This window comes from Dermochelys coriacea, chromosome 13 (genome assembly GCF_009764565.3).
Source record: "Dermochelys coriacea isolate rDerCor1 chromosome 13, rDerCor1.pri.v4, whole genome shotgun sequence".
Lineage (NCBI taxonomy): Eukaryota > Metazoa > Chordata > Testudines > Dermochelyidae > Dermochelys > Dermochelys coriacea.
In genome coordinates this window covers 11,535,853-11,563,171 of record NC_050080.1, presented here as the reverse complement: position 1 = coordinate 11,563,171, position 27,319 = coordinate 11,535,853, and the positions used below count along the sequence as shown (strand labels likewise).

Sequence of the window (27,319 nt, the reverse complement as noted above, 5' to 3'; positions counted from 1 at the left end):
CACTGTACAAATGACGCATCTTTTTCTGAGAATTTAGGCCACTGAATCTCCTGAAGAACAAGAGAGGTGCACTGTGGGACAGTTGCTCTGCTGCCTGCCACAGTACATTGGCTTTAGTTTCTTGCCATTTCAAAAGTAAGCTTTGGGGACCTGGTGAGACAGGGCTGTAGTACAAGAAAGAATGTGTAGACCCTTGCATTGGATCATTGGGCAGACAGCAGAAGCATAGATCCCTCTCCATATCAAAAGGAGGATCCCAGGCAGTTCCAGGAAGCAGCGCAGCACACAGAATGTCCAGTGCTACAGAACAATCCAGCAACAAAGGAAACTGGAAAAGCCTGAGATTCTTCTTTAAATCAACCCCAGTTCTGTTTTTTTCTGCCACTTGAAAATTCAAATAAATTAATGTTTAAATATGTATTTTTGTTTTAATTAGTAAATAACATCTCCCACACTTTAAATGAATGCAGACAAGAATTCCAGAACTGTACTGGCTGCAGCCCTCCTGGAGAGGTCACCTTTCTGTTCCTCTATTCCGTGTTACTCTGATGCTTATGCACTGTGTTGCCAGATGTCATGATTTTACCCAGAATCTTGCAATGGCCAGTGCTTTTCTTAAAGCCCCACCTTCTGGAGTCTTGTGATTATGTGAGAAGCTCATTTTCAGCCTTCCTGGTTGCAGAGAAAAGCTGGAACATGTAAACAGTAAATGCTGGAAAACCAGAAGGCAAATCAGCAGAACCCAACATTTATTAGTTTTAATAGCTCATGATTTTTACGCCAACCTCATGATTTTGGGACCTAAATAATGGTTTCTGAATGCTTGGGGTTGGTGATCCTACTAACAGTTTGGCTCTTTGTACCCCTTTTAGAGATTAGTCCTGTAGAGAGGTTAATGAGTCAGTGGCTGCCCTCAAGTTACAGCACTAGACTTGGCCCTTTCCCCAATCAGTACGGGCTTATGCTTTCGCAGAGTTTGGTCCCTGCAGACAGTGACCCCTCAAGGACATTGTTACAAACTTGGAACAGCCCTGGCAACAGTCTCTTATTACATGGGACATCCATCCCTTATTATTTCATCTCCATACAATAAGCTCGGGAATTGCTGAGTGCTGCAAAAAGCAGCAAAAAATACCCACAGCGAATGTAGGCAAGTACTGCTTATTAATTATATTATTAATAATAATAATTAATACCAGGAGGAGGGGTGGGGCACAGGTGCTAAGAAAACAGTCCCTTGTTTTCCACTGAATGCATCCGATGAAGTGAGCTGTAGCTCATGAAAGCTTATGCTCAAATAAATTTGTTAGTCTCTAAGGTGCCACAAGTCCTCCTTTTCTTTTTGCGGATACAGCCTAACAGGGCTGCCACACTGAAACCTCCCTTGTTTCTGAAATACAATGTTGGCAACCCTAGCAAAGGCCCCCATGACACTTGCAGCACCCACAGGCTTGGCAGGAGGGCAACCCCCATGGCACTGCCCAGAGATGCTGGGGACAATGGGGCAGCCCTGAGGAATCCCTCAAGATCTCAGTCTCAGGATGAAAGGTACAACAGGCTTCTTCCCCCAGCCCGCTCATCCCCTCCCATCCTGGGCAGGTGCCCAGGTCGCCCCGGGCCCGGAACGTTGGTGCCGCGGCGCGCGGGTCGGGGGGGAGGAGTGCTAGGGATGCACAACGCGGAAGTGAGCCGGGCCGCGGTCAGATCCGGGGAGGAAGGATGGATGAAGCCGGGGGCTGCCGCCGGGAGTCGGGGCTCGTCCCCGCTCCTTGGTCCCTGTGAACGGCGGGAAGGAGCCGCCGGGGACTCGCGCTGTACCCGCCCCGGGGTGTCTGGGCTGAGCTAGGGCGGGAGCCCCAGGCCTAGGAGAGCCAGCCCCCCTGGGGGGGGCGCCTTGGGACAGCGGGGGAGGCTCCGGGGCTTCCCTGGGAGGGAGGGAGGGATGCTCAGGGCACAAGCTTGACCTGGGAGTCCGTAGGTAGAGAAGCCACCGGGGGGGCTCGGGGTGTCCCGTGCAGGCCGGAGGGGGTCCAGGAATCCGGGGACCCCTGGCAGTGCGGGGGGGGGGGGCTGAAGGCTCGGGCCCCTGGGAGTGCAGGGAGGGCCCTTGAAGGCTCGGGGCTGGGACCCCTGGGGGTGCCGAGGGGTCCGGTGACAGCTCTGCGGGGAGTCCAGGGGGGCCCTAGAAGTAGAGTCATGGCCACTCGGCGTTTAACAGACGCGTTCTTGTTGTTGCGGAACAACGCGATCCAAAACCGGCAGCTGCTGGCCGAGCAAGTGAGTAGTTACAGCTCCTCCAGCCCTCTGAATTCACGTAGCATGGCTGCTGCGGTGAGTCTCCTCCCTTCATCCTACTGTATCCCACACTTGCTGCTCTAATGCTATCTGCTTAGGACTGTCGGACAGCAAGTGTTCTTGTCTCTTCCATCCTCTCTTCACCCCATCTCCTCTCTCCCAATACACTCCTTTGCCTCATCTTCCCCCCTAAATTCCCCCTGCTCCCCTCTCTTCTCCTCACCCTATATTTTCCCTCCTCCTATCTCCTTTCCTCTTACTACCTCTTTCCCCCTTTCTCCCCATCTCCCACCTTCCATTTGTCCCAGATTTCTAACACCACCTCTCCCTCCCGCTGTCCTCTCCCCACGTAAAATGAATAGAATAGATCTGTCCTTTCATACTGATCTTGTCTATTTGCTCCATAAATAATACACTTTATTATTTCAATATCTTCACGTTATTATTAGACATTAAGTTGTTGTCGCTCCTTTTTCTCCCAGCCCCATCTCCCTTCCCAGGTGAAAGGAACAAAGCTATCTTTTCATTCTGTCAATTTAAGCAAAAGCAATAATCAAATAACATTTTTCTAGTTTTAAAACCATTTGCGGCCATTCAGCTTTTTATATCTTCAAGTCAGTCTGAATCTAGGTGCACTTTTAGTTCATAGTTTGATTCTTCCTTGTTTTAAAGAACATGTACATATGCATACAGGGTCCAATACTGACTCACACAGGCAAAGCCCCTGTTGAATCCTTTAGGATGGATCACAAAATTGGACCCATTGTATGAAGTCCATGTTATAGCTACCATTCCTGCAAGAAGATGCAATTAGAGCGGGCCACCATACAGGCACATGGTGCTCATTAGCACATCTGCAGGCGAGATCAGGGCCATAAGTGATTTGACATGTTTAGTTATGTATCGGTCATTCCATTTTTCTTTCCCTAGTAGGAATTAGCTTTGCCATTTTTCCTTTCTGAAATTTAATCACTTGTTTTAATAAAGCCACATTCCACTGCTATATATACAACTAAGTATGCAAAAAATCCAGCATACAAAACTCTGTACATTTTTTCAGCTAAACATTATTTCAGCTACTTGAAAATACTTCATAGTATATTAACAAATGTAGAAGCTAATTGGACTCTTCAGGCACAGGAGTCCACCCTTGTAGATCAGTTTCCGGATTGGGGCTTGGAGTGTATTCTTTCCATTGGTAATTTAAACATACAGCAAGTTATTTTATTTATATTTTATATAGATATCTTGCTGTAGTTCCAGTTTGGATGTTTTAAATATGAAAGGAGAAGCCCTTCCATTTTTCTCCTTAATATCTTACTGTTTGTTTTCTCTTTCTTCTCTGACGGTTTTTATAGCTTTTGTTGTTTGTATTCTATTGCAAAGTGGTTATAATACATAGTGCAGATACCACCAAGCATAATCCCCAAATGCAAGAGAACAAACTCTATACCTGTGGCTGTTTGTAAATTTTGGTCTGGTCAGACTATGATGGAAAACTTCAGATTCCAGTGTTGCTTTGAAATCACTTATGAAATAATTATCGACAGAGAGAGATGATTTTGTAAATGCACATAAACAGGGCCAATTTGAATTGAGTTTTAAAAATTGGATTTCAGTAAGTAACGAAGCGCCCCATTTGACTGCCCAGCCAAGTAGATTTCTGGTTGGTAACTGAAACTACATTAGTATAGAATTCTCTCTGTCTATTTCCACTTTTAGGTCAATCTTCTCATTTATTTAGAAAAGCCTCCAGTAAACATATGGGTCCTCCTTTCTTTCTTTGTTGCTTTTCATTAGTGCATTTTCTGTAAGGAGAAACGGTACTTAATGTTATAAATTCCATTTCAACCTGGGAGCTGCCATTGACTAATCTTTGTTCATAGTTAGTTTTATTCCACCTATCTTTGTACAAGCTACTTCTGAAATTACATTTATAGAATAGTAAAAGTTACACCTAGTAATATATTTTAAATGTACTTTATTCTAGCACTCTATTTGGCTTTTCTAAAATTGTATTTGTGCAGATTGTAATTAGAGGTTGTTAAATCACCAGGATTTTTTTAGACATTCTGAAGTTTTAATATTTACCTAGAAATGTTACTGATCATGAAAACAAGCATAGAAGCAACTGACCAATCAAATTCAGTTTCCATTGAAAGGGTAATGGGTTAGTAATACTAACTTGCACTTGTTTGCAGCTTTACATTTTCAAAGCCTTTACTAGCATTGATGGAATAAAAAGCTATTTTGTCAAGTGCTCAGGTAAATGCAATCAGCATTGGCAGAGATTGAAAAGCTTCATGTCTCTTTGGCCATGTCTACACTACCTGCCGGATCGGTGGGTAGTGATCGATCTGTCAGGGATCGATTTATCGCGTCTAGTGTAGACGCGATAAATCGATCCCCGATTGCTCTGCCGTCGACTCCTGAACTCCACCATGGTGAGAGGCGGAAGCGGAGTCGACGGAGGGGCGGCGGCCGTCAATCCTGTGCCGCGAGGACACGAAGTAAGTGATTCTAAGTCGATCTAAGATACGTCGACTTCAGCTACGCTATTCTTGTAGCTGAAGTTGCGTATCTTAGATCGATCCCTGCCCCTCAGTGTAGACCAGGCCTTTGTTGCCCTGTGTGAAATGAATTAATAGTTGGACCTAGTTCCTAGTGGACAGGTGTCTGTTCCATAATTAATTGCTACTTAGTTAAATCCAGATTAGTCTCAGCAAGAAAGCCAAAAACTGTATAGACCGAGCTATCTGTCATATATGTGTCTGCAGTGCCTATAACTACACCTGTTAGTATAACATCTATGCATATTGCCTTTTCCTCCCCTAACATAGTGCCTCCAGAGCAGGGATGAAGCACACTGGCAGGTTGACAAAGCCTAATTGTCACTACCTTGCCTTATCTTGTTTTTGGATAAACAGGTTCCAGGGTTGTTGGTCTACCACCCTTCATGAGTACTAGAAATTACTGTAAAAAGTTCACTTTTTTTATTCTGCATTAGAATAGTTCACCCTTCTGATACTGACAGTCATTGAATCAATGCAAATGAAATTTTAAATACTCAGGCAAAGTTTAAGTACTTAGCATTCTTAAATTACTTTTTATTTCTAAAGCTGAGTATGTAAGAAGTATTTAAATGTAACATGAGACACCTTTTTACTTCTAAACATTTTGTCCTTGCTTTAAAAGTAATGTTTACTTTATTAATTTTTTCAATGATTGTTCTGGTTCCCTTTTCATACACTGTACAGTACAAAGATAACGCAGTGGTTTCACTGGTAAAGTTGCAAATATATTGTAGTTGCTAGTCTTTTATATGGTTTTCAACTGTAAGGAAAATAACATTATTTGATAACTAAGTATACTAAACTAAATCTTTCATCTTTTGGTGTGGCTTTTTTTTGCTTTTCCCTATGATCTCTTAAGGTGATTGGGATGCTTATCAATAAATGTGTGTCTTGAGTCAATTTTTAAGCTTTGCCCAATAAAAATATCAAACCAAAATGCATATAGGTCCTCCAATCTCTTTCTTGAATTGAATGTGTCAAAATTTATCCTGGATTTTGAATAGTATGAGCACATGATCCTTGCTACATTCAACTCATATTAAACATGTTTTACACAGTAATTCTTCTATCTGATAGTTGGTATTTGAAATCATATATGGTATTTAAATCAATGTATTGACTTTCTTGATTTTTTTAAACAAAAATTGTGTTCCTGTTTACCAGAAAACTACTGAAATAACTTTTAAAGAAAAATGTGCTTTTGTGCACCAGGCTAAATACTTATGTAGATAAATTGAGAATGCTGTATTTTATTAGCCATTATTGTTTTAAGAGCCTCTTTGTTTTTTTCTTGGTAAACTGTCAATTTTAAAAAAATAAAGTTTCAGTATTTTCTCAACTGACTGTACCCTATTTCTGTCCTATGTCTCTCTCTCTCTCTCTCTTTTACCTTTTGCTGTCCCTAAATGGATGGGGCTGATGGAATCAACAAATCATATCAGGAGCTGGATGAGGTATTGTTTTTTTATGTTTTGTTCCACCATGGTGCATCCAATATAGATGAAGATTAGTTAGAATACTCATTTCATTTTACTGTTAATTTTTTAGATTTAACAGTGTGAGATCACTGATGGTTTTTTCACAATACAAGGATGAGACAGAGTTTTCATTAGCGTGAAGAAGAGCTTTCATGAGACATTTTGATGTTCAGGGTAGTCACATTACAGTATTACTATATACTTACATAAAACTGTCCAGATTTGCTGTGTACACACTACATATAAAAACTTTTAACAGTGAAACCATTAAATGTTGTTTCTGCTTTTGTAACCTATAGCAATCATAGGGCTTATTACTGTGAGTAGTCCCTTAGGTTTCAATGGACTAAGCAGTGTGCCAAGTAATGTTTGTAGCAATAGGGCCTTTGGGAGTATCCTTATTATCAACAGATCTTCAAAGTTTAAACTTTTAAATTAGAAAAGCATTATACACTAGAAACAATTAATTTGCACAGTTTTTGATTGTCTGCACAGCTACAAAATATACATGTTGCCATCTGCTTACACAAAGTAGTATTGGTGAGATTTCTCTAATATGACATCTCCGGTTTACTTGACATTTTGAAAAATCTTGCCTTCGCAATCACGTATAATCCATTTGTATAGGCACAGCAACCTACTTCAAAATGCAACCCACACAAAATGAACTGAAGAAAATGTACTTCAGTAGCTTTTTCTTAATGTAAAGTAAATTATCAGATACCATTCGTGCTTCTTTATTTAATTATAAAATAAATCCATTCTATTATTTGTTCAATGTCCTGTAAAGAAGCGGAGTGTTTCTGTTTGTAGCTGAAGCAGAGCGTTGCAGCAATACTTCAGTGGGAATGAGAGGAGGCTGAGTGAATTAAGTTAGAAAGCATTGCCTAGTAGCTAGATCACAGGACTGGGAGTCAAGAGACCTAGGTTTCATTTCGAGCTCTTCTATAAATTTTCTGTGGACAAGTCATTTAACCTCTCAGTGCCCCTGTTTACCCATCAGTTATATTAGGCTACTATTTCAAGGGATTTGTGAGTTAAAGTTTTCCTTCTAAGGTACTCAGAATGAAAGTGCTATAGAAGTATTAAGTGGTTTATGTTGTTTGTTGTACTTTTGGCCTTAGCTCAGAGTTTTCTTGTTTATACAGAGCTGTAATGCGCCTTACTGCTGTAACTACATCCTGTGATCATTTCCCTTTTTAATTACAAGTTATTTCAGTCACATATAAAAAATACTGAGGTTATAGCTGCTAATTCAGCAAAAAGAACTGATCCAGGTAAACTACCGTATATACTCGATCATAAGCTGGTTCGTTTAGAAGCTATCCACAAGATGGATAAGTAAAAATGGTAAAAACTGTATGACCCTTTCATAAGCCGACCCTATATTTCAGGGGTTGGCAAACTTCAGCTCCCGGCCCATCAGGGTAAGTCTCTGCTGGGTCAGGACGTTTTGTTTACCTGGAGTGTTCACAGGCACGGAGCCCCTCAGCTCCCAGTGGCCACGGTTTGCCATTCCCAGCCAATGGAAGCAGCAAACCACGGCCACAGAGAACTGAGGTGCTCCATGTCTGCAGACGCTCCAGGTGAACAAAACGACAATGTATTAGATACTCAATTCAATGATTTCATAGAGTTTAAAATCATCAAATTTTGGTGTAGACCCACTTATAAGCCAACCCCCGCTCTTCGATGCGCCACTTTTTTACCAAAAATATTCGACTTATGAATGAATATATACGGTACTTTGTTCTATGTGTTTAAATCAGTTTAAGATTCTCCTGTTGTTGTTAACTTTTGGGGAGTAAAAAGGAGTGTCAGGGAGGACACTAAAAGATTGCTAGGGTAAGGAAATAAATAGACATCTTCCTTCCACCCACTCCACACCTTAAGGACACAATTCTGCTTGAGGAAAAACAAGTGTATTTCATCATTAATGATGTCAAATCCTATAACAGCATATAATGCATCAGCATATCTGACAGAAAAACTGGGCCTTTAGTCTTTGCCAGACTGAGCAAAGATGTTCTGCTCTTTTTAGCTTCTTTGTTGTATATTAAGGCTTTATTAGATGTCTCTTGAGGGTAAAGTGAAATTTTTTTGACCTACACCTAACAGTAAGATTTGGAAAATAAGGCTGCACACTTACTGTAAGCATTTGTAACTCTGCAGATAATCTTTATTATTAATTCTCTCTCTCTCTCTCTCTCTTTCCCTTAAAACCTTTCAACTTTTCAAATCTGGTTGCAGTCATGGTATGTTTTAATGAAATCCACGCTCTGTTTTCAAGTATACTATCTAATTCTCCTCAGTGTACTACACCCTCATTTTAAAACATTTACAACACTGATAAAAATAAATTAATATACTTCCGCTCCCAATAACATTGAACTCTATATCATGACACCTATTAAAACATCTTCTATCATTCAAATTATTTGACTCCTATGAATTGTGATATACACAGGCTGTTTTTCCTCTTTGTATTTGTGCTGTTCTAGAGAACATGCTATGATGTTAGCGGGCCACTTTTTCAAGGCTTACTTTCACTATGAGAGTTATTGTAATTACCAGTACATACAAAATGGTTTTGAGGTTGTTTTCTTCTAACAGCATTTCTGTTGGCAGCTTTGTCTATGTGGTTATTTATTTCCTTGCCAGGGTTGCTACTATTATTACTTATTTTATAATTGCTCCCAGAGGCCTTAATTAGGATCAAGACCCGGTTGTGCCAGGCACTGTACAAATACAAGTATGCATACAATCTAAGCCCCTGATGTTACAGTGAGCTCCATTCAGGCAGACCCTTGTTGATGTCAGTGGGGCCCTGCACGGATCTCTGCAGGATTGGGGCCTAAGTAGACAAGATGCAACAAGAAAAGGAGTACTTGTGGCATCCTAGAGACTAACAAATTTATTTGAGCATAAGCTTTCGTGAGCTACAGCTCACTTCATCGGATGCAACAAGTGAGTGCAACATGCAGAAGGGAGTAGGGAAGGGACGACAGGGATAACATGCATTTATGTTGACTTATTATTGCACAGGTATAGATCATTTATACTAGTTTTGTTATTGTAAACATGCCTCCTAAAAACATAGCCCCTCAGGTTTTATTAAAATTCTCCTACCCCAAATAAGGTGACTCTGGGCACACTGCCTAGTTGTATACCATTTTATTTATTTTTTGCTTTCTCCCCTGCCTCTTCCAGACTGCTTCTCTACCTACCATTCATAGAATCATAGAATCATAGAATATCAGGGTTGGAAGGGACCCCAGAAGGTCATCTAGTCCAACCCCCTGCTCAAAGCAGGACCAAGTCCCAGTTAAATCATCCCAGCCAGGGCTTTGTCAAGCCTGACCTTAAAAACCTCTAAGGAAGGAGATTCTACCACCTCCCTAGGTAACGCATTCCAGTGTTTCACCACCCTCTTAGTGAAAAAGTTTTTCCTAATATCCAATCTAAACCTCCCCCATTGCAACTTGAGACCATTACTCCTCGTTCTGTCATCTGCTACCATTGAGAACAGTCTAGAGCCATCCTCTTTGAAACCCCCTTTCAGGTAGTTGAAAGCAGCTATCAAATCCCCCCTCATTCTTCTCTTCTGCAGACTAAACAATCCCAGCTCCCTCAGCCTCTCCTCATAAGTCATGTGCTCTAGACCCCTAATCATTTTCGTTGCCCTTCGTTGTACTCTTTCCAATTTATCCACATCCTTCCTGTAGTGTGGGGCCCAAAACTGGACACAGTACTCCAGATGAGGCCTCACCAGTGTCGAATAGAGGGGAACGATCACGTCCCTCGATCTGCTCGCTATGCCCCTACTTATACATCCCAAAATGCCATTGGCCTTCTTGGCAACAAGGGCACACTGCTGACTCATATCCAGCTTCTCGTCCACTGTCACCCCTAGGTCCTTTTCCGCAGAACTGCTGCCGAGCCATTCGGTCCCTAGTCTGTAGCGGTGCATTGGATTCTTCCATCCTAAGTGCAGGACCCTGCACTTATCCTTATTGAACCTCATTATTAGTATTTTTTTTAATATAAACTATCCCCCCAATACCCTGAGATGAGGGGGGGTCCCCTCCCCATCTGAGGCTGGGAGGCCATCAAAGCTTCAAAGGTTCCTCCCCTCAGAAGGTTTGTGATCAAGTATGGAGTAGATGTCTTGATGTCACTGGTTTCTAAGGCTCAGAAGGTGTAATTTGGGCTCCCGGAGTGGGTAGCCTGCCCTCAGGTGTTGCTTCTCCTCCCTTCAGAACACATAGTGGGGGAACATACTTGGGTTCTTAGGCTGTGGAAGTAAGAGTGGGTTTCTTCCCTCCCTCTGCCACCTCCAGCACTGCTCTGGACCAGGGGGAAGTTACATCTGGGAACAGCCCTACTCTCCACCTCCTGGGAATCTGTAGGGCTTCTTGGAAAAGTATTTCTATCCCCTGTGCCCTACTTGTTCTGCCCAAACTTGCTGGTGGTCATGATTTGGATCCTCCAATTTTTCTTCATATCAATTCTAGAAGACCTTACACATGATCATTTATTAAATATATTGATCTAGGTACTTATCTAGCCCGTGTCCACCTAGTATCTGAGATTCCGAATGAATCAAATACAGTATTTATCTGAAAGAACTCACTGGAGACTGAGAATATGGAAAACTTTCTTTTCTTAGCTTCACAGGGAGCTAATAAACACTATCTTTCGTTATTTAGAAATTTCGTACTGTTGTTTGAGACTACAAAACAATATTTTTTTTTAAATTAATTTCATTTCAAGGATTTAAATTGTGAAACTTTTGGCTAGCCCTGATCTGCAGAGAAATGTGGCTAATACAAGAATCCAGTGGCAACAAGCTCTCACGTAGAGTGAGGCCACTTCCCTTACTCCAGCTCAAGGGCTTCCTGAGTCCCAACTTTGAAGCAGAAAGGAAACTGTGTGGCTGCCCGCTAGTTGCAGAGTGGATTCTGTCTCCCAAGTCCTGGTAGGACACAAGGACATTGCTAATTAATGTGTGAGAAACAAGCCAGGAAATGAGGAGCATCCATCACAAATGAGTAAACTGTACATGGAGTGCATTAACTACTCTGTTAAGCTGGCTTTTTTTAAGGGAGGTTGCAGTTACAGTGATTACAAATACCTGAATTGGATGCATATAATCTGAATAGACATCATTTTCTGTCTTTAAATTTGTTGCTTTTCCCCTTTGTAGCTTGCTGATGATCGCATGGCACTAGTATCAGGAATCAGTTTAGATCCCGAAGCAGCAGTTTGTGTAACAAAGCGGCTACCTCCCAAATGGGTTGATGGAGTGGGAGAAGTAAGTTACTTACATGTTATTGTTGGGTGTAGTTTCTTGTTCAAGGATTTTAATGGGAAAATAGCTGTGACAACACTAATGCAATAAGGTTTATTGTAATAGTAATTTACAAAGGAGTTAATTGAAGTGAGGTCTTTTTGTAAATTCTAATGAAAGAAATACAGTGTAAAAGTGAGGCTGAACCTACTAGTACAGATTTCAAAAAGGCCTCTGAAAATGTGCTCACAAAATTTACAATCACGTCCTTTTCTGTATACAAAAACCATCATATGTGCACAAAAATGGGTATTCAGCCTTTACAAGCACAATACGCTGTATGCAGACATCTGGCTTATGACCTTACAGTTGTATTGGTAGAAGCCAATTTGAAATTATGCCTTTTAATTTATACCATTATGCTTGGTTTGTATTACAATACCATGTGATATGGGTGAAGATGCAATCTGGATTTTTCATGATCCCTTCTAAATTTACATTTTTGATTTTACTATTAGTTTTTAATATAATTTGAGTGATTCTTTGACTGTATTATGGTCCAATCCAGTGGAGTTATATCTTTGAAAGCACCACAGTTCCATCCAGTGTGTACTGGTGGAGGGTTTATGCTAAGTTAAAATGTCAAAAGAGCAACAAGGTCACAAACCACACACTCAGAGGCCAACTTTCTACATTTTGGCTTAAAATATTGGGCTTGTTTTTCTACAGTACACACTTCTGTTAATTATGTCTTTTCATAAATTAAGTCTATCAGATATTTGTCAACCTTTTCCTCAGTGGCATTACTGTCCTTTCTCCATTTCTTTTAGATTCAGGATGATATCAGCAGGATTAAACAGAAGATGAAAGAATTAGCCAGTCTTCACAACAAATATTTAAACAGACCTACTTTGGATGATAGCAGCGAAGAAGAACATGCAATAGAAATCACTACCCAAGAGATCACACAGGTGCAGATAAAATATTTTCAGAGAAGATGTTAATTCAGTTCCAAAGCCACAGTTTTACTTAGCTCTATCCTGGTGTGGCACTGACTTGTTTGAAATAAAGTTCGCATTTGATAATCCGTGCGCTCTTATGGTTAGAACAGGTGATTGAGCCAAAACTTTGGGGTTCTGTGCCTAGTTCTTCCACTATGTCACTGAGATCCTGGGTGGTGGTGGTGGTGGCGGCGGCGGCGGCGGCGGCGGCCTGTGATATACCGGAGGCCAGACTGGATGATCTGGTAGTCTCTTCTGGCCTTATACTGTATGACTGACTCTATGATGACAAGTCACTTACTTGCTCTGTGCCTCAGTTTACCCATCTGTACTATAGATGTTAACTCCCTTGCCATAGGATTGTGAGGCTCAAGTAATTCATGTTTGTAAAGGAGTTATAAAATATAAAATAGTATTACTAAATATGCAACCTCTATTCTGAACAGAAGTAATTACTTTTAATGGAGTAAATATTGTTCTTGGGCAGAACAACCTGTATGCTCTCTTGAATGCTGTTTTATTCACAAAGCAAATATCATAATTTGCTTAATCACAAATCCTTTAATCAGTTACAAAATGTAGTTTATAAAAAAACTTTCATTTACATTTAGCTCCAAAGTTGTTTGGATTTTAGTCTTCATCTGAGTGCTGTGTTTTTATATCCATTTAAATAACAGCCTGGACATTAGTGTACTTTTCTTTTCGTTAAAAATCCTTATGTTAAAGTATTACAGTCATTCATTCAGCATTTGAGCCATGTGATAATTAAAATGTCTTACTATTCTTGACTAATGGAAATTATTTTTTCAGCTATTTCACAGATGCCAGAGAGCAGTCCAGGCCTTGCAGAGCAGGTCACGTAATTGTACAGAACAAGAAGAACGTGTTCTCAGAAACATAGTGTCTTCCTTAGCACAGTCCCTTCAGGACCTATCCACCAACTTTAGGCATGCACAGTCTGACTATCTCAAACGTAAGCATCTGCAAACACATATAGTATTAAGAGCCTTCTGTCTGCAAAGTATTGAACAAATACTCACCATCGCCCTATTCGATTTGTGCTATGAAGGTGGTATCCCCATTTTCTGGGTTGGGGAAACAGAAGCACAGAGAGGTTCAGTGACTTGTCCAAGATCACAGAGAGTTAGTAGTAGAATTCAGGGGTTCCTGGCTCTAAGTCCTGTGCTCAAAACCACTTGACTGTGCCTCTTTTATTCTTATTTATACAGTAAGTTAATATACTTAGCGTGGTCTTGATACAAGTACAAATATGAGGTGTATATATATGAGTGAAGTCTTGTGTACAGACTAACTTAGTCTGCTATCAAAGTTTCGACTACCTAATTCTTTCTGAAGTTATGTTTTGTGGAACACTTTTGTGGTGTGTGAATTGCCTGCAAGTCATCTGCAGAACTTCTGTTACATTGGTGAAGCAGCTGTTAGTCTTCAATCAGTGATGCCTGCTGCTAATTGTATCCAAATTCAGGACCTTTAGGACTTCCAAAAGTGTGTTTTGTCAAACTAAAGTCAAAAAGTAAAAGGATGCTACATGGCTGCTTCATCTCTCTCTTTGATTTAAATTCAGTTTTGTTTCTTTGGCATAAATAAAACTGATTACATTTGTGGCTGACACCAAAATTAAAGAGAGTATCAAAAAAACAAGAATTAAAACCAAACTGCAAAGTGACTACAGAGATTAGAGCAGTGGGAGCTGTGGGCAACAAGTGGAGATTGATTGATTGCTAATAAATTTTAATATCCAACAGCCATAGAGGAGAGAACACAGATGCAAAATGCTATGTGTAATATATCATATATACAATGTGCAGTATCCAAAATTCTGTAAGTAGGCAAATGCACCAACTTATTTTTATTTTCTCCACTTAATATTGGCCTAATATCTCTTCATCCTGTAGCCCAGCACTATAGTTCCCACAGATAAGGTTTGGGATCATGACTAGGAGGAGACATGCACCTGAGAGGATTTCTTTGTTAGAAAATAACTTGCGGGGTGACATACTGAAAACTGCTGCCCTGTGAGAGACATAGTGCATGTATCTACCTAAGTACTTTAGGGCCCACATCACTTTAGTATCTGCATTTACACATCACCTCTAGCTTTGCTCAATCCTAATAATGTGTTTCTCTGCAAAAAGAAATAAAATATTTTTTTAAAGATGGGGCAACAACAAAAAAAGCTCCTTTTTAAATTACTTTAAATTAGATATGCTGAATGTTAGAGCATGCTAAATTACCTGAAGTTCATGGAACATAATGATTAAGAGTCTAGCCAGAATCTTGTGTAGTCAAAGTTGGTCATGCTTTATAAATAGCAATCGGTATATGCTGATTAAAATTCAGTGCATGTCACTTAGGAAAATCTGGCTAATAGCGTGATATCACTCTGCATAAATAACTTGACCTCTTGTGAACATCTCTTGTGTCCTCCTGAAGCTTCTGGAAAAATATTATTTCACCTGAAGCACGTTAACATTCAGAATGTTGTATTTCAAAATGGTAATAGTGGATCTGAGTGACTTTCTGTTTCGTGTATCTAAATATTATACTCAACCACAGCTTTTCTCTTTTTACAGGCATGAAGAATCGAGAAGAAAGAGCCAAGCATTTCTTTGATACGTCAGTCCCGCTTATGGATGATGGAGAGGACAGTATTCTTTATGATCGGGTAAGTTAGTAGGTTTTAAGTGAAGTTTATTGGAGAGTGAGGTTTGTTGGTTTTTACTGTGGTCTTAAATATGAGAATGAATCAAAAATCAGATTGTGTCTGATGTATGCATCAAACTATATGGGAGTTCCATCTTGCCAGTTGTCTTAGTGTTTTCTTAATAAACACTGTTGTAAATTGGGGGGGAGTATACCATATACTTGGTATATTACACAATACACATCTCCAGCATTACCACGCATGCCAGATGCGTCCCATATAAGTACCCACATCAGGGCACCGTGTTTCAGGGAACTGCGTACCCCTGCTATGTCAGTGTTTCTCAGTATGCCTCTGTTTGTACTGCAAAACACTATTACCTCCAATGCTAAAGAATTAAGCTGCAAACTTGTTGAAAAGGTGGCAGACTGTATTTCAGCTAGCATAATAAGTAACAAGGAATCTGGTGGCACCTTAAAGACTAACAGATTTATTTGAGCATAAGCTTTCATGGGAAAAAACCTCACTTCTTCAGATCAAGTGATTTGTTGTTTTTGTGGATAGAGACTAACACGGTTACCCCCTGATACTTGACACCATGCAAGATAATAAAAGTAGTGTTCCACTTGACCTCTAAACAAGAGAGCCTGAAAATGAGCACAGTGCTTAGTAGAGAATGGCCTTGGGAGATAAAAATAGTAATGTCTGTGTAATACAAAAGGATTCTCAAACACAATCATTGCTGTAATATACACACTTTAGAAGCAGTTGACCTTATGAGATGTTCTGTACACTGAGCACTGAGTAGATAGGCCATACCTACTACCATTGACATGTATGTTTTGCCGCTTTCCTGGTTTTATACATGCAGAAAAATTTGCTTTCAGACAGATTTTTATGCCCTGCTGACATTTTAACTGCTAGCCTATTTTGGGTGTGCAAGTTTCTTCTTTTTAAATTATGCATAGCTGGATTTAAATCATCTCTACCAGAAATTCAGATGACAATCCAAATAATTTTTGTGACAGCCCTAAATCTGTTACATATTTAATGCACAGTTGCACACTAAGATTTTTTTTCTTAACGATGTCTGTGGCTGCTATGGGAGTTCCAAAGAGGCCCTGGCATTAGGATGACAATGCTTTATATTTATTACTACTTGTGTTTCATGTTATTACTGTTAGCTCATCATTTAAATCTTCTATTTCTACAGGGTTTTACAGATGACCAGTTAGTACTGGTGGAACAAAACACATTAATGGTGGAAGAGCGGGAAAGAGAAATCCGCCAGATTGTACAATCAATCTCTGATCTCAATGAAATATTTAGGGACCTTGGAGCAATGATAGTGGAACAGGTGTGTGGACCCATGGTATCAGCACTACAGAGAGAGCTGGTAGCACTGCCTGTTATTAAGGTTGCCTCACACTGCTCACTGTAAGACCCCCTTTTCAATTTCTTACAGCTTTGCCAAATTTCAACCATTTGGTCTGGTTCCATGCTATTCCATGCTTGGTGTCTGCCTCAAGCTAGTTTGCATATTCCCCCCTTCCTTCCTTTCCCCTTCCCCCCCGCCCCTCCACCCCATGGTTTCCAGGCTAGGAAAAAATGTTTGCCCATGTGAAAAGAAATTCTGGCAACCTTTTCTAGTGTGTCTCTGTGTATCGGAAGCACCCTCCCGGTTGCTATGTAGATATACCCAAAGGGTTTGGATGCCCATTGTTTCTGTTCATTTCCATGGTGCAAGGAATTCAGGGGTGGAGAAAACCAACCAAGAGTACAACATTATTTCCCAGGACCATGAAAAAGTGTTAAAGTTGCAAGAAACTCGTGGTTATTACAAGTAACTGGATCTGCATTTATACTTTAAAAACTGAAATGATCACTGTTAACGCATGCACAATTTGAAGTGTGTAACAGTTCCATTATTTAGGCAACCAAGCTAGGAACTCCTTTAAAGACAACATTTTATTTTCTTGACCAGTTCTTTCTTTTGAAGATGTGCTTAGCCTGCATAGTTCATCAGTTATCTTCCGTTAACTCTATTTATCACCCTCTTATTAATTGTAACTGATTGTTCTGTAGTATTTATTTAGGTTCAGGTTCATGCTCATTATAACTGTGGTTTGTTATTCAGGGTACAGTTCTGGACAGAATTGACTACAATGTTGAGCAGTCATGTGTAAAAACTGAAGAGGGATTGAAACAATTACATAAGGTAAACAGAGGATGTTTAAGATGCTATATACTTTGTTACATGATACTCTTTAACATTTTTAAGAAGATCCATCAAACACCATGGCTAAATTTAAAAAAAAACAAAACTGGTGCCTCTTCTGTCACGTACAATTGCTCTGTTGCAATTGTGGATGCAATAGCAAGTGAAATCTATGATCTGACTCTACCAGGAACTTTACTGGGTAACATTTTCAAGTGTGATTCCTGGCATTAGGCACCCAGTTCCTAGTTGAGCACCTAAATATAGATGGCCTGACTTCCAATTGCTGATACACAGAAAATCAGGCTAGTTTACTTAGGTCCCTCATTGTGGACTTAAATCCCTCATTTTAGATGCCCAAGTTTGCAAATGTTGACCCTTGAGGCCTGGGTTTAATATGCAGGCATTGCTTTTTGTGGAGCTAACAGTAGGCATTTTCCTTTTTTTTTTTTATGGCATCAGCTAGGATTTTAGTCCAACTTTATGCTTCTGCTCTGGACATCTTAGCTTTGAGCTAGTTGAAAAGCTTGGACTCCAGCAAAATGATACAAAAAGGCTTTTTTTCTCTTTTTTAAAAAAATGTAGGATTTTGTTCTGTTAGTTCAATTGACTCCTTCCATGGCTGGCAACAACATGGAATGAGAGGCTTATGTTCAACCTCAGAATCTCAGTGACCCATTATATTTTGGAAACTTGTAAGTCTATATACTGTAAACTCAGTCTTCTCATATCATTGCAGATTTCTGATACACTGTCAGCAGAAAAGTGCCATTGGAGAAGAGCATAAAACATTGCTATCTAGTTTCTTTTTTCTGCTTGTGTATAAAGATTAATTGGTGACCACTGAAAACAGGGCAGTGATCCCCTGGCTGTAATTATTAAATTAATGACCAGCAGTTTACAGAAAATGGGCTAGAAGTAAAGAAATGATCAGAACTGGAAAGATAGTCGTTAGTGACCCTGCCACAGGTCCCTTGTGGCATACTGATTAGAGCTTGGATCCTTAGTGCAATATACATTTTATACTGACTGTTTTCTGTAGATGTGAGCTGTAGCTAAGCACTTGATAGAAATCTAATCAGTCAAAGAAAGTATATATATATGCAAGTCATCATGATATTGTAAAACAGAAAGTGCCTGCTATTTTCAATGTGATTGGTATCTCTTTTTCTTTAGGCATATGTTGTCAGTTTTCTTTTCTGCTTTAATGTGCACAGCTATTTCAAACTGTCAAGCTATTTCAAACTCTGTACATCAACTGATTTGCATTAATTCACTTTGGAAGCGTGATGCCATTGGTAGTAGTATTGAAACGAAAAGAACATTTTCATTTTGATTTGTTATATCGAAAAATACATTTGAAAGGAAATTAAGCTTTTTTTGAAAATTTCATTTCCTTCAAAAACCACTTTTGTTAAAATAATACTCAAAAAAAGTTTGAAGATTTTTTGACCAGCTCTATTACTTAGAGACATTTGTACGCACAACTACCTGATTTGTGTCCACAATTTAGGTAATTTCCGCACCTAAACAATCTAAAATTCTGATTTTATTTATCATTTACACTTTCAGATGTGCCACTCTATTTTATGTAAAGTAATATTTTACACAGCACCCTATGGGGTATACAGCTTTTCCAAGAACTAAAGATAAGGACAGCCCAACTTTGTTTAATTGACAAGAGATCAAATTCTGTGACATGAAGTTTCCCTCTTATCTGAATTAATCAAATGTGGATAAATGGGGTTTCAGGACATACTTGTCTTCAGCACATCTATACCAAGTCAAAGAAGTCTGTACAATGATGGCATGAGTTATTGAGTTATAAGGCTATGTCTACATTGCAATTAAACACCCTTGGTTGGCTCATGTCAGCTAAGTCAGGTTTGTGGGGCTCGGGCTGTGGGGCTGTGAACTTGTGTAGACATTTGGACTTGGGCTGCAGCCCATGAGCGGGAAGGTTCCCAGAGCCCAAGCTCCAGCCCAAACGCAAACATCTACACCACGATTATGCAACCCCACAGCCCAAGCCTGACTCAGCTGACACGAGCCAGACACAGGTGTTTAATTGCAACATAGATGTACCCAAAATGGCCACCTTGCAGTGTAATGTGAAATGTCAAGTTATAACCATATAAACGGTGTACATGTCTAGCAGGTGTCTAGATAGTAAAGCTGGATCATGCCAGGGTCTGCTTTTGCACAGTGCTGAAAGCAACATATTAACTACCTTCCTTTTGTTTCTATAGGCTGAACAATATCAGAAGAAGAATCGGAAGATGTTTGTCATTTTAATTTTATTTGTAATAGTAATTGTACTTATTGTTGTTCTTGTTGGTGTAAAGTCACACTAGGTTACAGCTCTATGATTTTCTTATTTTTGTGGGTATGTAATTATTTTTCCTAATCTGAATGGATGGACCTGCATTCCTGAAAGTTGCCTTTGAATGTATAAGCCCTACTGGTACAAAGTCTGTGCAATGTTTCAGTAGAACTCTTTTCATAATACATGCTTCGGAGATACCAGAGGTGTTTGTAAAACTTGTACAGAAAATGCCAAGTCACTTGATAATGCTACCAAATTGGTCATCCAGTTCTTTATCCAAACATATTTGGAATACTGTGCAGTATTTTAAAAAAATTATGGAAAATAAGAGTAGAAGTTTACAAGAAAGTACAATAATTAGTACTTCACTGTGTGCAAAAAAGTGTGCTGTTCTTTGTAGTCTTATGTTGAAATTTTGTAAACTATAAAGGTTTTTATGGGACTATGATTTGGAGGTTAAATGCCTTAATAGATGCACAAAATTCTAACTGTTTGATTTCACCTACTTTTCTCCAAACTTTAAAAAAATACATTTGGATTGACTATTAAAAAAGAAACCTCTTAAAACAGAGCATAATTAAACCCCTGTGATCTTAATTTAGATTTTGCACCATTAGTAATTATCAAGATAGTACTTAAGTGTAAATAGCAAGAGTTAATCACTGGTATAATTTAACACAGTTAATTTATAGTTAATTAAAATAGCTTCCTAAGCCTAAGTAATCATAGGGATAATTTTTCCTCATCAAAAAGATCATGCGTGATATTTACTATTGCAAATTTCTTGGTTATATATTAAGTACAGCTAGCTACATTAAAATAGTTTTAATGGTTTGAGCTAAACGTGCAATAGAAAGAAAATTCTCCATTTAGCCACCTGTATCCTTCATCTATTTCCCCCCATCAGGTGTCCCACAACAGTGGATGGTAGGCTGTCTTCACATACAAGAAGTCCCAAACATTTACAGTGCATCTATCCATACACTCAACCTAAATAAGTATTTCAATATGAGTACAATATGTAGTGCAGTCATTGCCCCCGGCCAGACTTTGTAAGGGGCAAGTTTAAGATGCAGTGTTGACGTACTGGTATGAGCATGCATCAGACCTTTGGTGCAGGATTTCTGGCTTGCTGTGATTCTGCAGCAGTACAATTTGCTGTAGGTCAGGGGAGAGAGAGAAGAGAAATCTTGAGCAGTGGGATATTAATGGTTTAATATGGTCCAAAGTGTTGCACAATTTTAGCGGCATTGCTTTAATATTTTTAACAAGGCTTTTCTGTATTGAATATTTGGTTTCTCTAAGAGGCTATAGCTTGTACTAATGGCACTTTCTGTTCCAATTTGTGCAATGGTCTGCATAAGCTTGCAGTGATGTTGTGCCCAAAGCCACTGAAGCTCAGGTACACAATATAATGATTCTAAAATTGGACATGGGGGATTGGGATCCTCTGTCCATATCCGTGCACAGACTCTTGCCAGCTTTCTTCCTGTAATGGGCCATGTATGCCATCCACCAACCCCTACTTTCTCTAGTAATGATGGTATACATGGGTCTTCCTTGGCATACTAAGACGACATATTAAGATATGGCCCTTTAAAAAGTACTTCTAGCTATCTATTTTATAGATTTTCCTTTGTTTGACAAGATCTTCAGTCATTAAGGTGTTTAAGGTATCTGTTTACTTGCTGGAATACTTCAGTGTCAGTTGCAAGTCTCTAGGTGTTATGTATGGCAAATTAAACTGGACAGATTTACTCTGATGGAAAGAGATCCACTAATGAAGTGGATATTTTTGCCTCCTCTCTCCTGCCAACCCCTCTGCTTTCCCCCATGCCACTGAAGAATTGGTGTTAGTAGCTGCAAGGCAGAGGAGACACATGGATGTCCTTCATAATGATTAGTCACAATAATGGGTGTTTTCTCTATTAAAAATGGAGAAGATATTGCAGGCTAAAGAGAGAAATCCCTAGCGTGTGCTTAAGTTACTGCCTTTTGCAAGATGAGTGTGCCAGGGAACTTTCTTGGAACTGGATTTTCACTTTTTATTAATAGTCTCCCTTGGTTGGGAGAAGCATTTGTCCTTTATGAATCATGCAGATGATAGGAGACTAATGGGGAGGAGGTTTATTAAAGTATTGTGACTGACTTTATGAGGGCAGAACCCTACCTAATACACAGTATTTTATGAAATGGGATAGAATTCTGAGCAAATAGTTTGCCTACATGCAGCACCATGACCCACAGGGTTACACACTACAGATATTTTCAGGATAACTGTGGACTAATGGGGTTCTTGCTGATTAAAGTGAGAGCTCATACTTGGAAAATGCTTATTTGATATGGAGAATAGGGCAAAATAAATTTACTGGGGGGCTGAATGGTTCTTTGGATTGGTGATGGAATATGTGGAGCCATTCACCTGTAGGTTACTGGGTTGAAATCCGTTCCAAGTTGGTAACAACATTTAGTTACCTCCATCTGATGAATAATTCATCGCCTATGTGGAATAAAGATGATAGTTTCAGGCCCATTTCACAAACTGGCACTAATTGGCACACTTTGCAAATCTTAACTGATAGGCCAATGAGACTGGACTATCCTCTGGCCTTGAAATGTGGGACAGTGTGGGAATCCATGCACTGCTTCTACTCCCACTATTTGTTTTCTGGGTAAAGAGGAGTTTGGTCTCCAGAAACTGCCAGTCTAGACTTTTCACCAGCACTAAATTCACACACACAATTTGTAAAAGGTAGAATAAAATTCTTTATTTTTGTAGCTGGTTTGCAACTCCCCAGTGTTGGCATAGATCTTTTTAATGATTGTGACTACAACTACTGTCTCCTAAGTGTGATACTGCTATCTGAATCATATGGTGCAAAGCAGTAAACACTGCTTTAATTTAATTTACTGTATTTGCAACTTTCACTCTAAGATGTTATTTATTTCTGTCTTGACCAGTGCTTTTGTTGTTTTATTCTAGCTGATTAATTTAGACATAATAAAACAACAACATTTCCAAATTAATTGGTTAATTGTTATTCATTTTTCTTACATATTTATACTAAAATAAAACAATTAAGTACTTACTTTGTTGTTTTTTAAACAAAAATAATTGTGTTTGTAGTCTGTCAAATTTAATGGAAGCAGTAATGACATAGAAGATCCTGGAAAATTAGTGTTCTTTTTAACTAATGTTAAATCCCATGTAGCATGAACACTTTACTATATGTAGCCAAAATTAGGAAAGAAACAGCATGCATCTATAAGTATTGCTGAAATGGAAGTAATGGCCTAACCATGCTAAAATGATAGAAAATATTTAACAAATGTGAACATTTTAAATAGAGGTGCACATTTTATACACAGTGCAAATGACAAAGCTCAGATGCACTGTCTAGCATAATTCATGATGAGCTAGAAATTGTTGACGCTGATGTATAGTGATACTGTGTTTATCTGAGAGAGTGGATCTTTGATAGGATTTTATTTCCTATATCATTCCAAATGTCTGAATTTCATTATAATTCATCCTAGATACTTATTCAGGGCCAAAGCATAGTTGTTTATGCAAGGCTGGAATAATCTGTCTTTAATCTCCCGAAGGTTAAAAACGGATGGTATTAGCCTTCTAACCCAGGCTGTGGAGCAGCTGTACAGCCACAACAGCCCGTGAGCTGTATCAGAAGCTGCTACACCTACACAGAGGATTTGGGCCATTGGATCAGCATAATCTCATCGACCTATTGGCTATGCCTCTAACCTCCCTTGCATGCTGTGGAGAAAGCCAATGCAATGCATTCTGTGGCAGGTGGGGTGTCCACCTCTTCCTGGTCTCCAGACACCTCCCTGTCTGTAGTGGAGCCCCAGGATATGTTCAGAATCTGCTGTGGGCACAAAGGGCAGAGTGGGAGAACGTGTTAGGATTCAGTCCTTGATGTGGAAAGCTATTTAACAGAGAAGGCAGACACCTGCAAGAGCCAGCAGAATAACCATTGCAAGACTGTTCTCCAAGAATGCAAGGCTCTCCTTACTTGTCCTGAATACATCCCTGGCCTACAGGTCTCCTTGGCCAGCCTATTGACTTGTATTAAAATTCTCCACTTAAATACAAACAAGCTTACAAAAATGACCAACTATATTTAAGTGTAAATCAAACTTACTAGAATCAAACCTCATTAAATGTTTGAAAGCTACAAAGTCTTGTAAGCTAATGTCAATAGAATATTAGGTGCCACTTTGACCCCTCTCTAAAAACTGAAAATGTGTAATGATTCTCCTTAAAACACACAATGTAATCATTAACACCACTTCTAGGCCTCAGGGCCTAATTGGCAGTGGAATGATGACTAATGATTTAGTATTCACTGGGGCTTTTTAATGTAGGATATAAAAAACTGAAATGTTTGATACTGGCTGTATGCACTCTGTTATGAAACTTTAATTTTATCTGTTTTGCTTAACTTTTACAAATCTTCTGGCTTTCAGTACAGCCATGCACCCTACATAAGGAAACAAGAGGTGACAAACAGTTAGCATTTTGATTTTGCTAAAGAAAACATAGTAAAATAATTGTATCTACCAAAAAACCCTCTCATGTCCTGTATAATCTGCAAAGAGTTATTAATGCAAACCGGTCTTTAGAGTATATCTTTGTTAGTGCATGAGGCATCAGAATGAAAAGTTACACTCTATTTGTCAAAATAGAGCTTTATGAGTTGGTTGAGGAAAGCTTCTGGGATTTTGTGTATATTGTAATTTATCCACTTGTAATTAGAAGAAATTACATTGTTTTGGGGGGAGAGAAAGAAAAAGCAAATGATTTGACAACATAATTTGGGTTTAACAGCCTAGTTTTTGAGCTAGACTAAATGTAAAATATGTACATTCCAAAGGGGTTTGCAAACTTGAGATCTCTTCTGTTTATTCCTAATGGTTTCATTGTAAGAAAACCTTGGTAAAAGATTGGGACAAAAAGAAAAGGAGTACTTGTGGCACCTTAGAGACTAACAAATTTATTTGAGCATAAGCTTTCGTGAGCTACAGCTCACTTCATCGGATGCATTCAGTGGAAAATACCTTTGGGACAAGTAGCAGTGCTTGCTTAAGGGATTGTCAGGGCTTTTTCTGCTCAGCACACCTTTTTCCAAACAGATGGATAAACATAGGGACATAACTTTTCTTACTTTGCATAGTAATTTTCCTGAATTCCAAGAGTTTTCCACATTCATCAAAATATTTTCTTGATTTAGTTCCCCAAATAGTGCCTGTACCCAGATCAAATAGATCAAAACTTGGATTTATAAAATAAACACTTAAAATAAGGAACCCAGTACAGTGTTCATAGAATATCAGGGTTTGGAAGGGACCTCAGTAGGTTATCTAGTCCAACCTCCCCTTCCCCCCGGGTGTTCAATTGTAAGTACTCTTTAAGTCTTTAAAAAAGGAGTACTTGTGGCACCTTAGAGACTAACAAATTTATTTGAGCATAAGCTTTTGTGGGCTACAGCTCACTTCATCGGATGCTAGCGATGAAGTGAGCTGTAGCTCACGAAACCTTATGCTCAAATTTGTTAGTCTCTAAGGTGCCACAAGTACTCCTTTTCTTTTTGCGGACACAGACTAACGCGACTGCTACTCTGAAACCTGTCATTTAAGTCTTTAGTAGTTGCTTGATTCCATAAACACTGTTGAACAGGCACAAGGTTAAAAATTGCTGTGGCCATGGAATTAAGTTGTCTATGCTAGGGCTCTCACCATTGTTAACACCAGTGCAAATGCTATTCGAAACCGGGGGGGAGGGGGAGGGGGAGGCTGGGTGGAAATTTTCACAGCATAGACAAGGCTTCAGAAAGAGATGAGACTTGCAGCTAGTCCAGTGCCTTGATTAAGACCCTGATCCTGCACCATTAAACTCAAGGCGAGCTTTACCATTGATTTCAATGAAGGTAGGATCAGGGTCTTAAGTATCAGTGCTTTTTACCCATTCCAAATCTTACCTACTGAGCATGTTAACATCCTGGGATTTGGATTAGATGACCAAATGTTCTTTTCCAATTGTAGATTGTTTTAATGTCTAAATCCAAAATACTCCTGTTTATTTCTATTTCTCCTATCTCCCACCATAATTTGTCCATGTGTATTGGAATAGAATTGAATCCCTAGTAGAGTATGTTCTCTTGCTCAGTAATATCACTAAAGATGGAACCTGTGTAATAGGTCATCCTGTCCGTTCCTGAGCAATGCAGGATTGTTCTCTACAATGTACTTTCTGTATCCAGGCTAGTTTTAAAGGATTCAGGCAGTGAAGCTTTCACCACTTCCTTTTGGGAGGCTGTCCCACAGCCTAATAAGATCTGACCATAAGGAAGTTTTTCCTGGTATTCAGCCTAAATTTTTCCTTTTTAAATGTCTTCTCTTCACTTGCACTTACATTCCGCTTTGCCACCATAAATAAATCCACTCCCTCTTTGATATGTAGACCCTCCACCCATTTGTAGATTATCGTGTCTATCTCCAGCTGACCAAACATGCAGAGATGAAAATATACCCCAATATGTTTGGTTTAAACATAGTTTACTACTAAAAGTGGAGCATGGAAAACATTGTTTCCTGTTAGTGAATCCACATGCTGTAACTTAGAGCACGGTTTGGCCATTTCTTCTGGTTTTTGGCATGCTCCTTTATAAACATAATTTAGGTTTGATACTTAGCTATGGTTTTGTGAATGCAAAGAAGAAAATTCAGCTTTCCATTTAGATTTAATCGTCACCTATGAAATTAACACTTTTAGTCTGTTTACAGTTTCCATCAGAAGGTATCAAAAAACCCATCAAGAATGTGTAAATTGAGCTCTTCCTTTTATAAAGGGTGCTTTTTTTTCATTGTAGGTGGATGGTAGCTGGAATCAGTGCTAATGACTTCCATTCATTTCCCCAAAATATGAATTACTAAATCTGTGGAGTGTAACACAAGGGATCTCATGTTTTGAACAATTATGTACAGTATATTTTCTTCCATTTCACTCTGTGAACTATTTGTAATGTATAAGTAAACCATTTAAAAAAATCTTGGTATATTTATTGGAAGTTATATTAAATGCAAAAACGTGTTAGATCATCTCGCTCAGAATTTCTCAGCCTGGGGCCACAACCAGGATCACTTTGCTCTTAAGATAGTGTTGGAAGGGTGTCCCAGCTCAATAGGCGGGAGATCCCCTCCCACTATAGAAAAGCTGAAGCCCCCTAGACGTATGCCATCCTCTACTAGGTGGTGTTTCTTTATCAAGCCTGTATTTAAATATCCCAAGCAATGAAGTTTTCCCACTTCCTTTAGGAAACTAGTCCACAGTCTGTTTTTACTCTAAATGTTTGAATGTGTATTTAGCCCAAATGTTCCTTTATATTAGCTTCCATCTTGTTACCCTTCTTCCTCTCAAAATGATTCCTCTTTTCCTGGGAGGTACACCATAGA

General features: G+C 39.2%; 1 protein-coding gene across 5 annotated transcripts; it reads left to right on the top strand.

The window, feature by feature from the left end:
* The first annotated feature begins 1,578 nt into the window (after nucleotides 1–1,578).
* STX16 (syntaxin 16) lies at nucleotides 1,579–24,435 on the top strand. Of its 5 annotated transcripts, XR_006275477.1 has the most exons (10): nucleotides 1,674–2,331; nucleotides 6,311–6,322; nucleotides 11,553–11,660; nucleotides 12,467–12,607; nucleotides 13,448–13,610; nucleotides 15,232–15,323; nucleotides 16,516–16,659; nucleotides 17,440–17,520; nucleotides 19,770–21,278; nucleotides 21,492–24,435. XR_006275477.1 is itself a non-coding variant. In XM_038369879.2 (9 exons), the coding sequence occupies exons 1-9, from the start codon at nucleotides 2,197–2,199 to the stop codon at nucleotides 19,872–19,874; spliced, it is 927 nt and encodes a 308-aa protein (XP_038225807.1). In that variant the 5' UTR covers nucleotides 1,674–2,196; the 3' UTR covers nucleotides 19,875–24,435. The 5 variants fall into 5 exon arrangements, 4 of the variants coding, with proteins under 4 accessions (XP_038225808.1, XP_038225807.1, XP_038225806.1 ...); XM_038369879.2 differs by having other exon boundaries at nucleotides 1,674–2,277; nucleotides 19,770–24,435; XM_038369878.2 differs by having other exon boundaries at nucleotides 19,770–24,435.
* The last annotated feature ends 2,884 nt before the right edge of the window (nucleotides 24,436–27,319 follow it).

Excerpts from the sequence above, each read along its gene's own strand:
- STX16 (XM_038369878.2), top strand. The coding sequence starts at position 2,197 with ATGGCCACTCGGCGTTTAACAGACGCGTTCTTGTTGTTGCGGAACAAC. Across the intron at positions 12,608-13,447 it reads CTACCCAAGAGATCACACAG|CTATTTCACAGATGCCAGAG; the intron begins GTGCAGATAAAA and ends TTATTTTTTCAG. Across the intron at positions 15,324-16,515 it reads ACAGTATTCTTTATGATCGG|GGTTTTACAGATGACCAGTT; the intron begins GTAAGTTAGTAG and ends CTATTTCTACAG.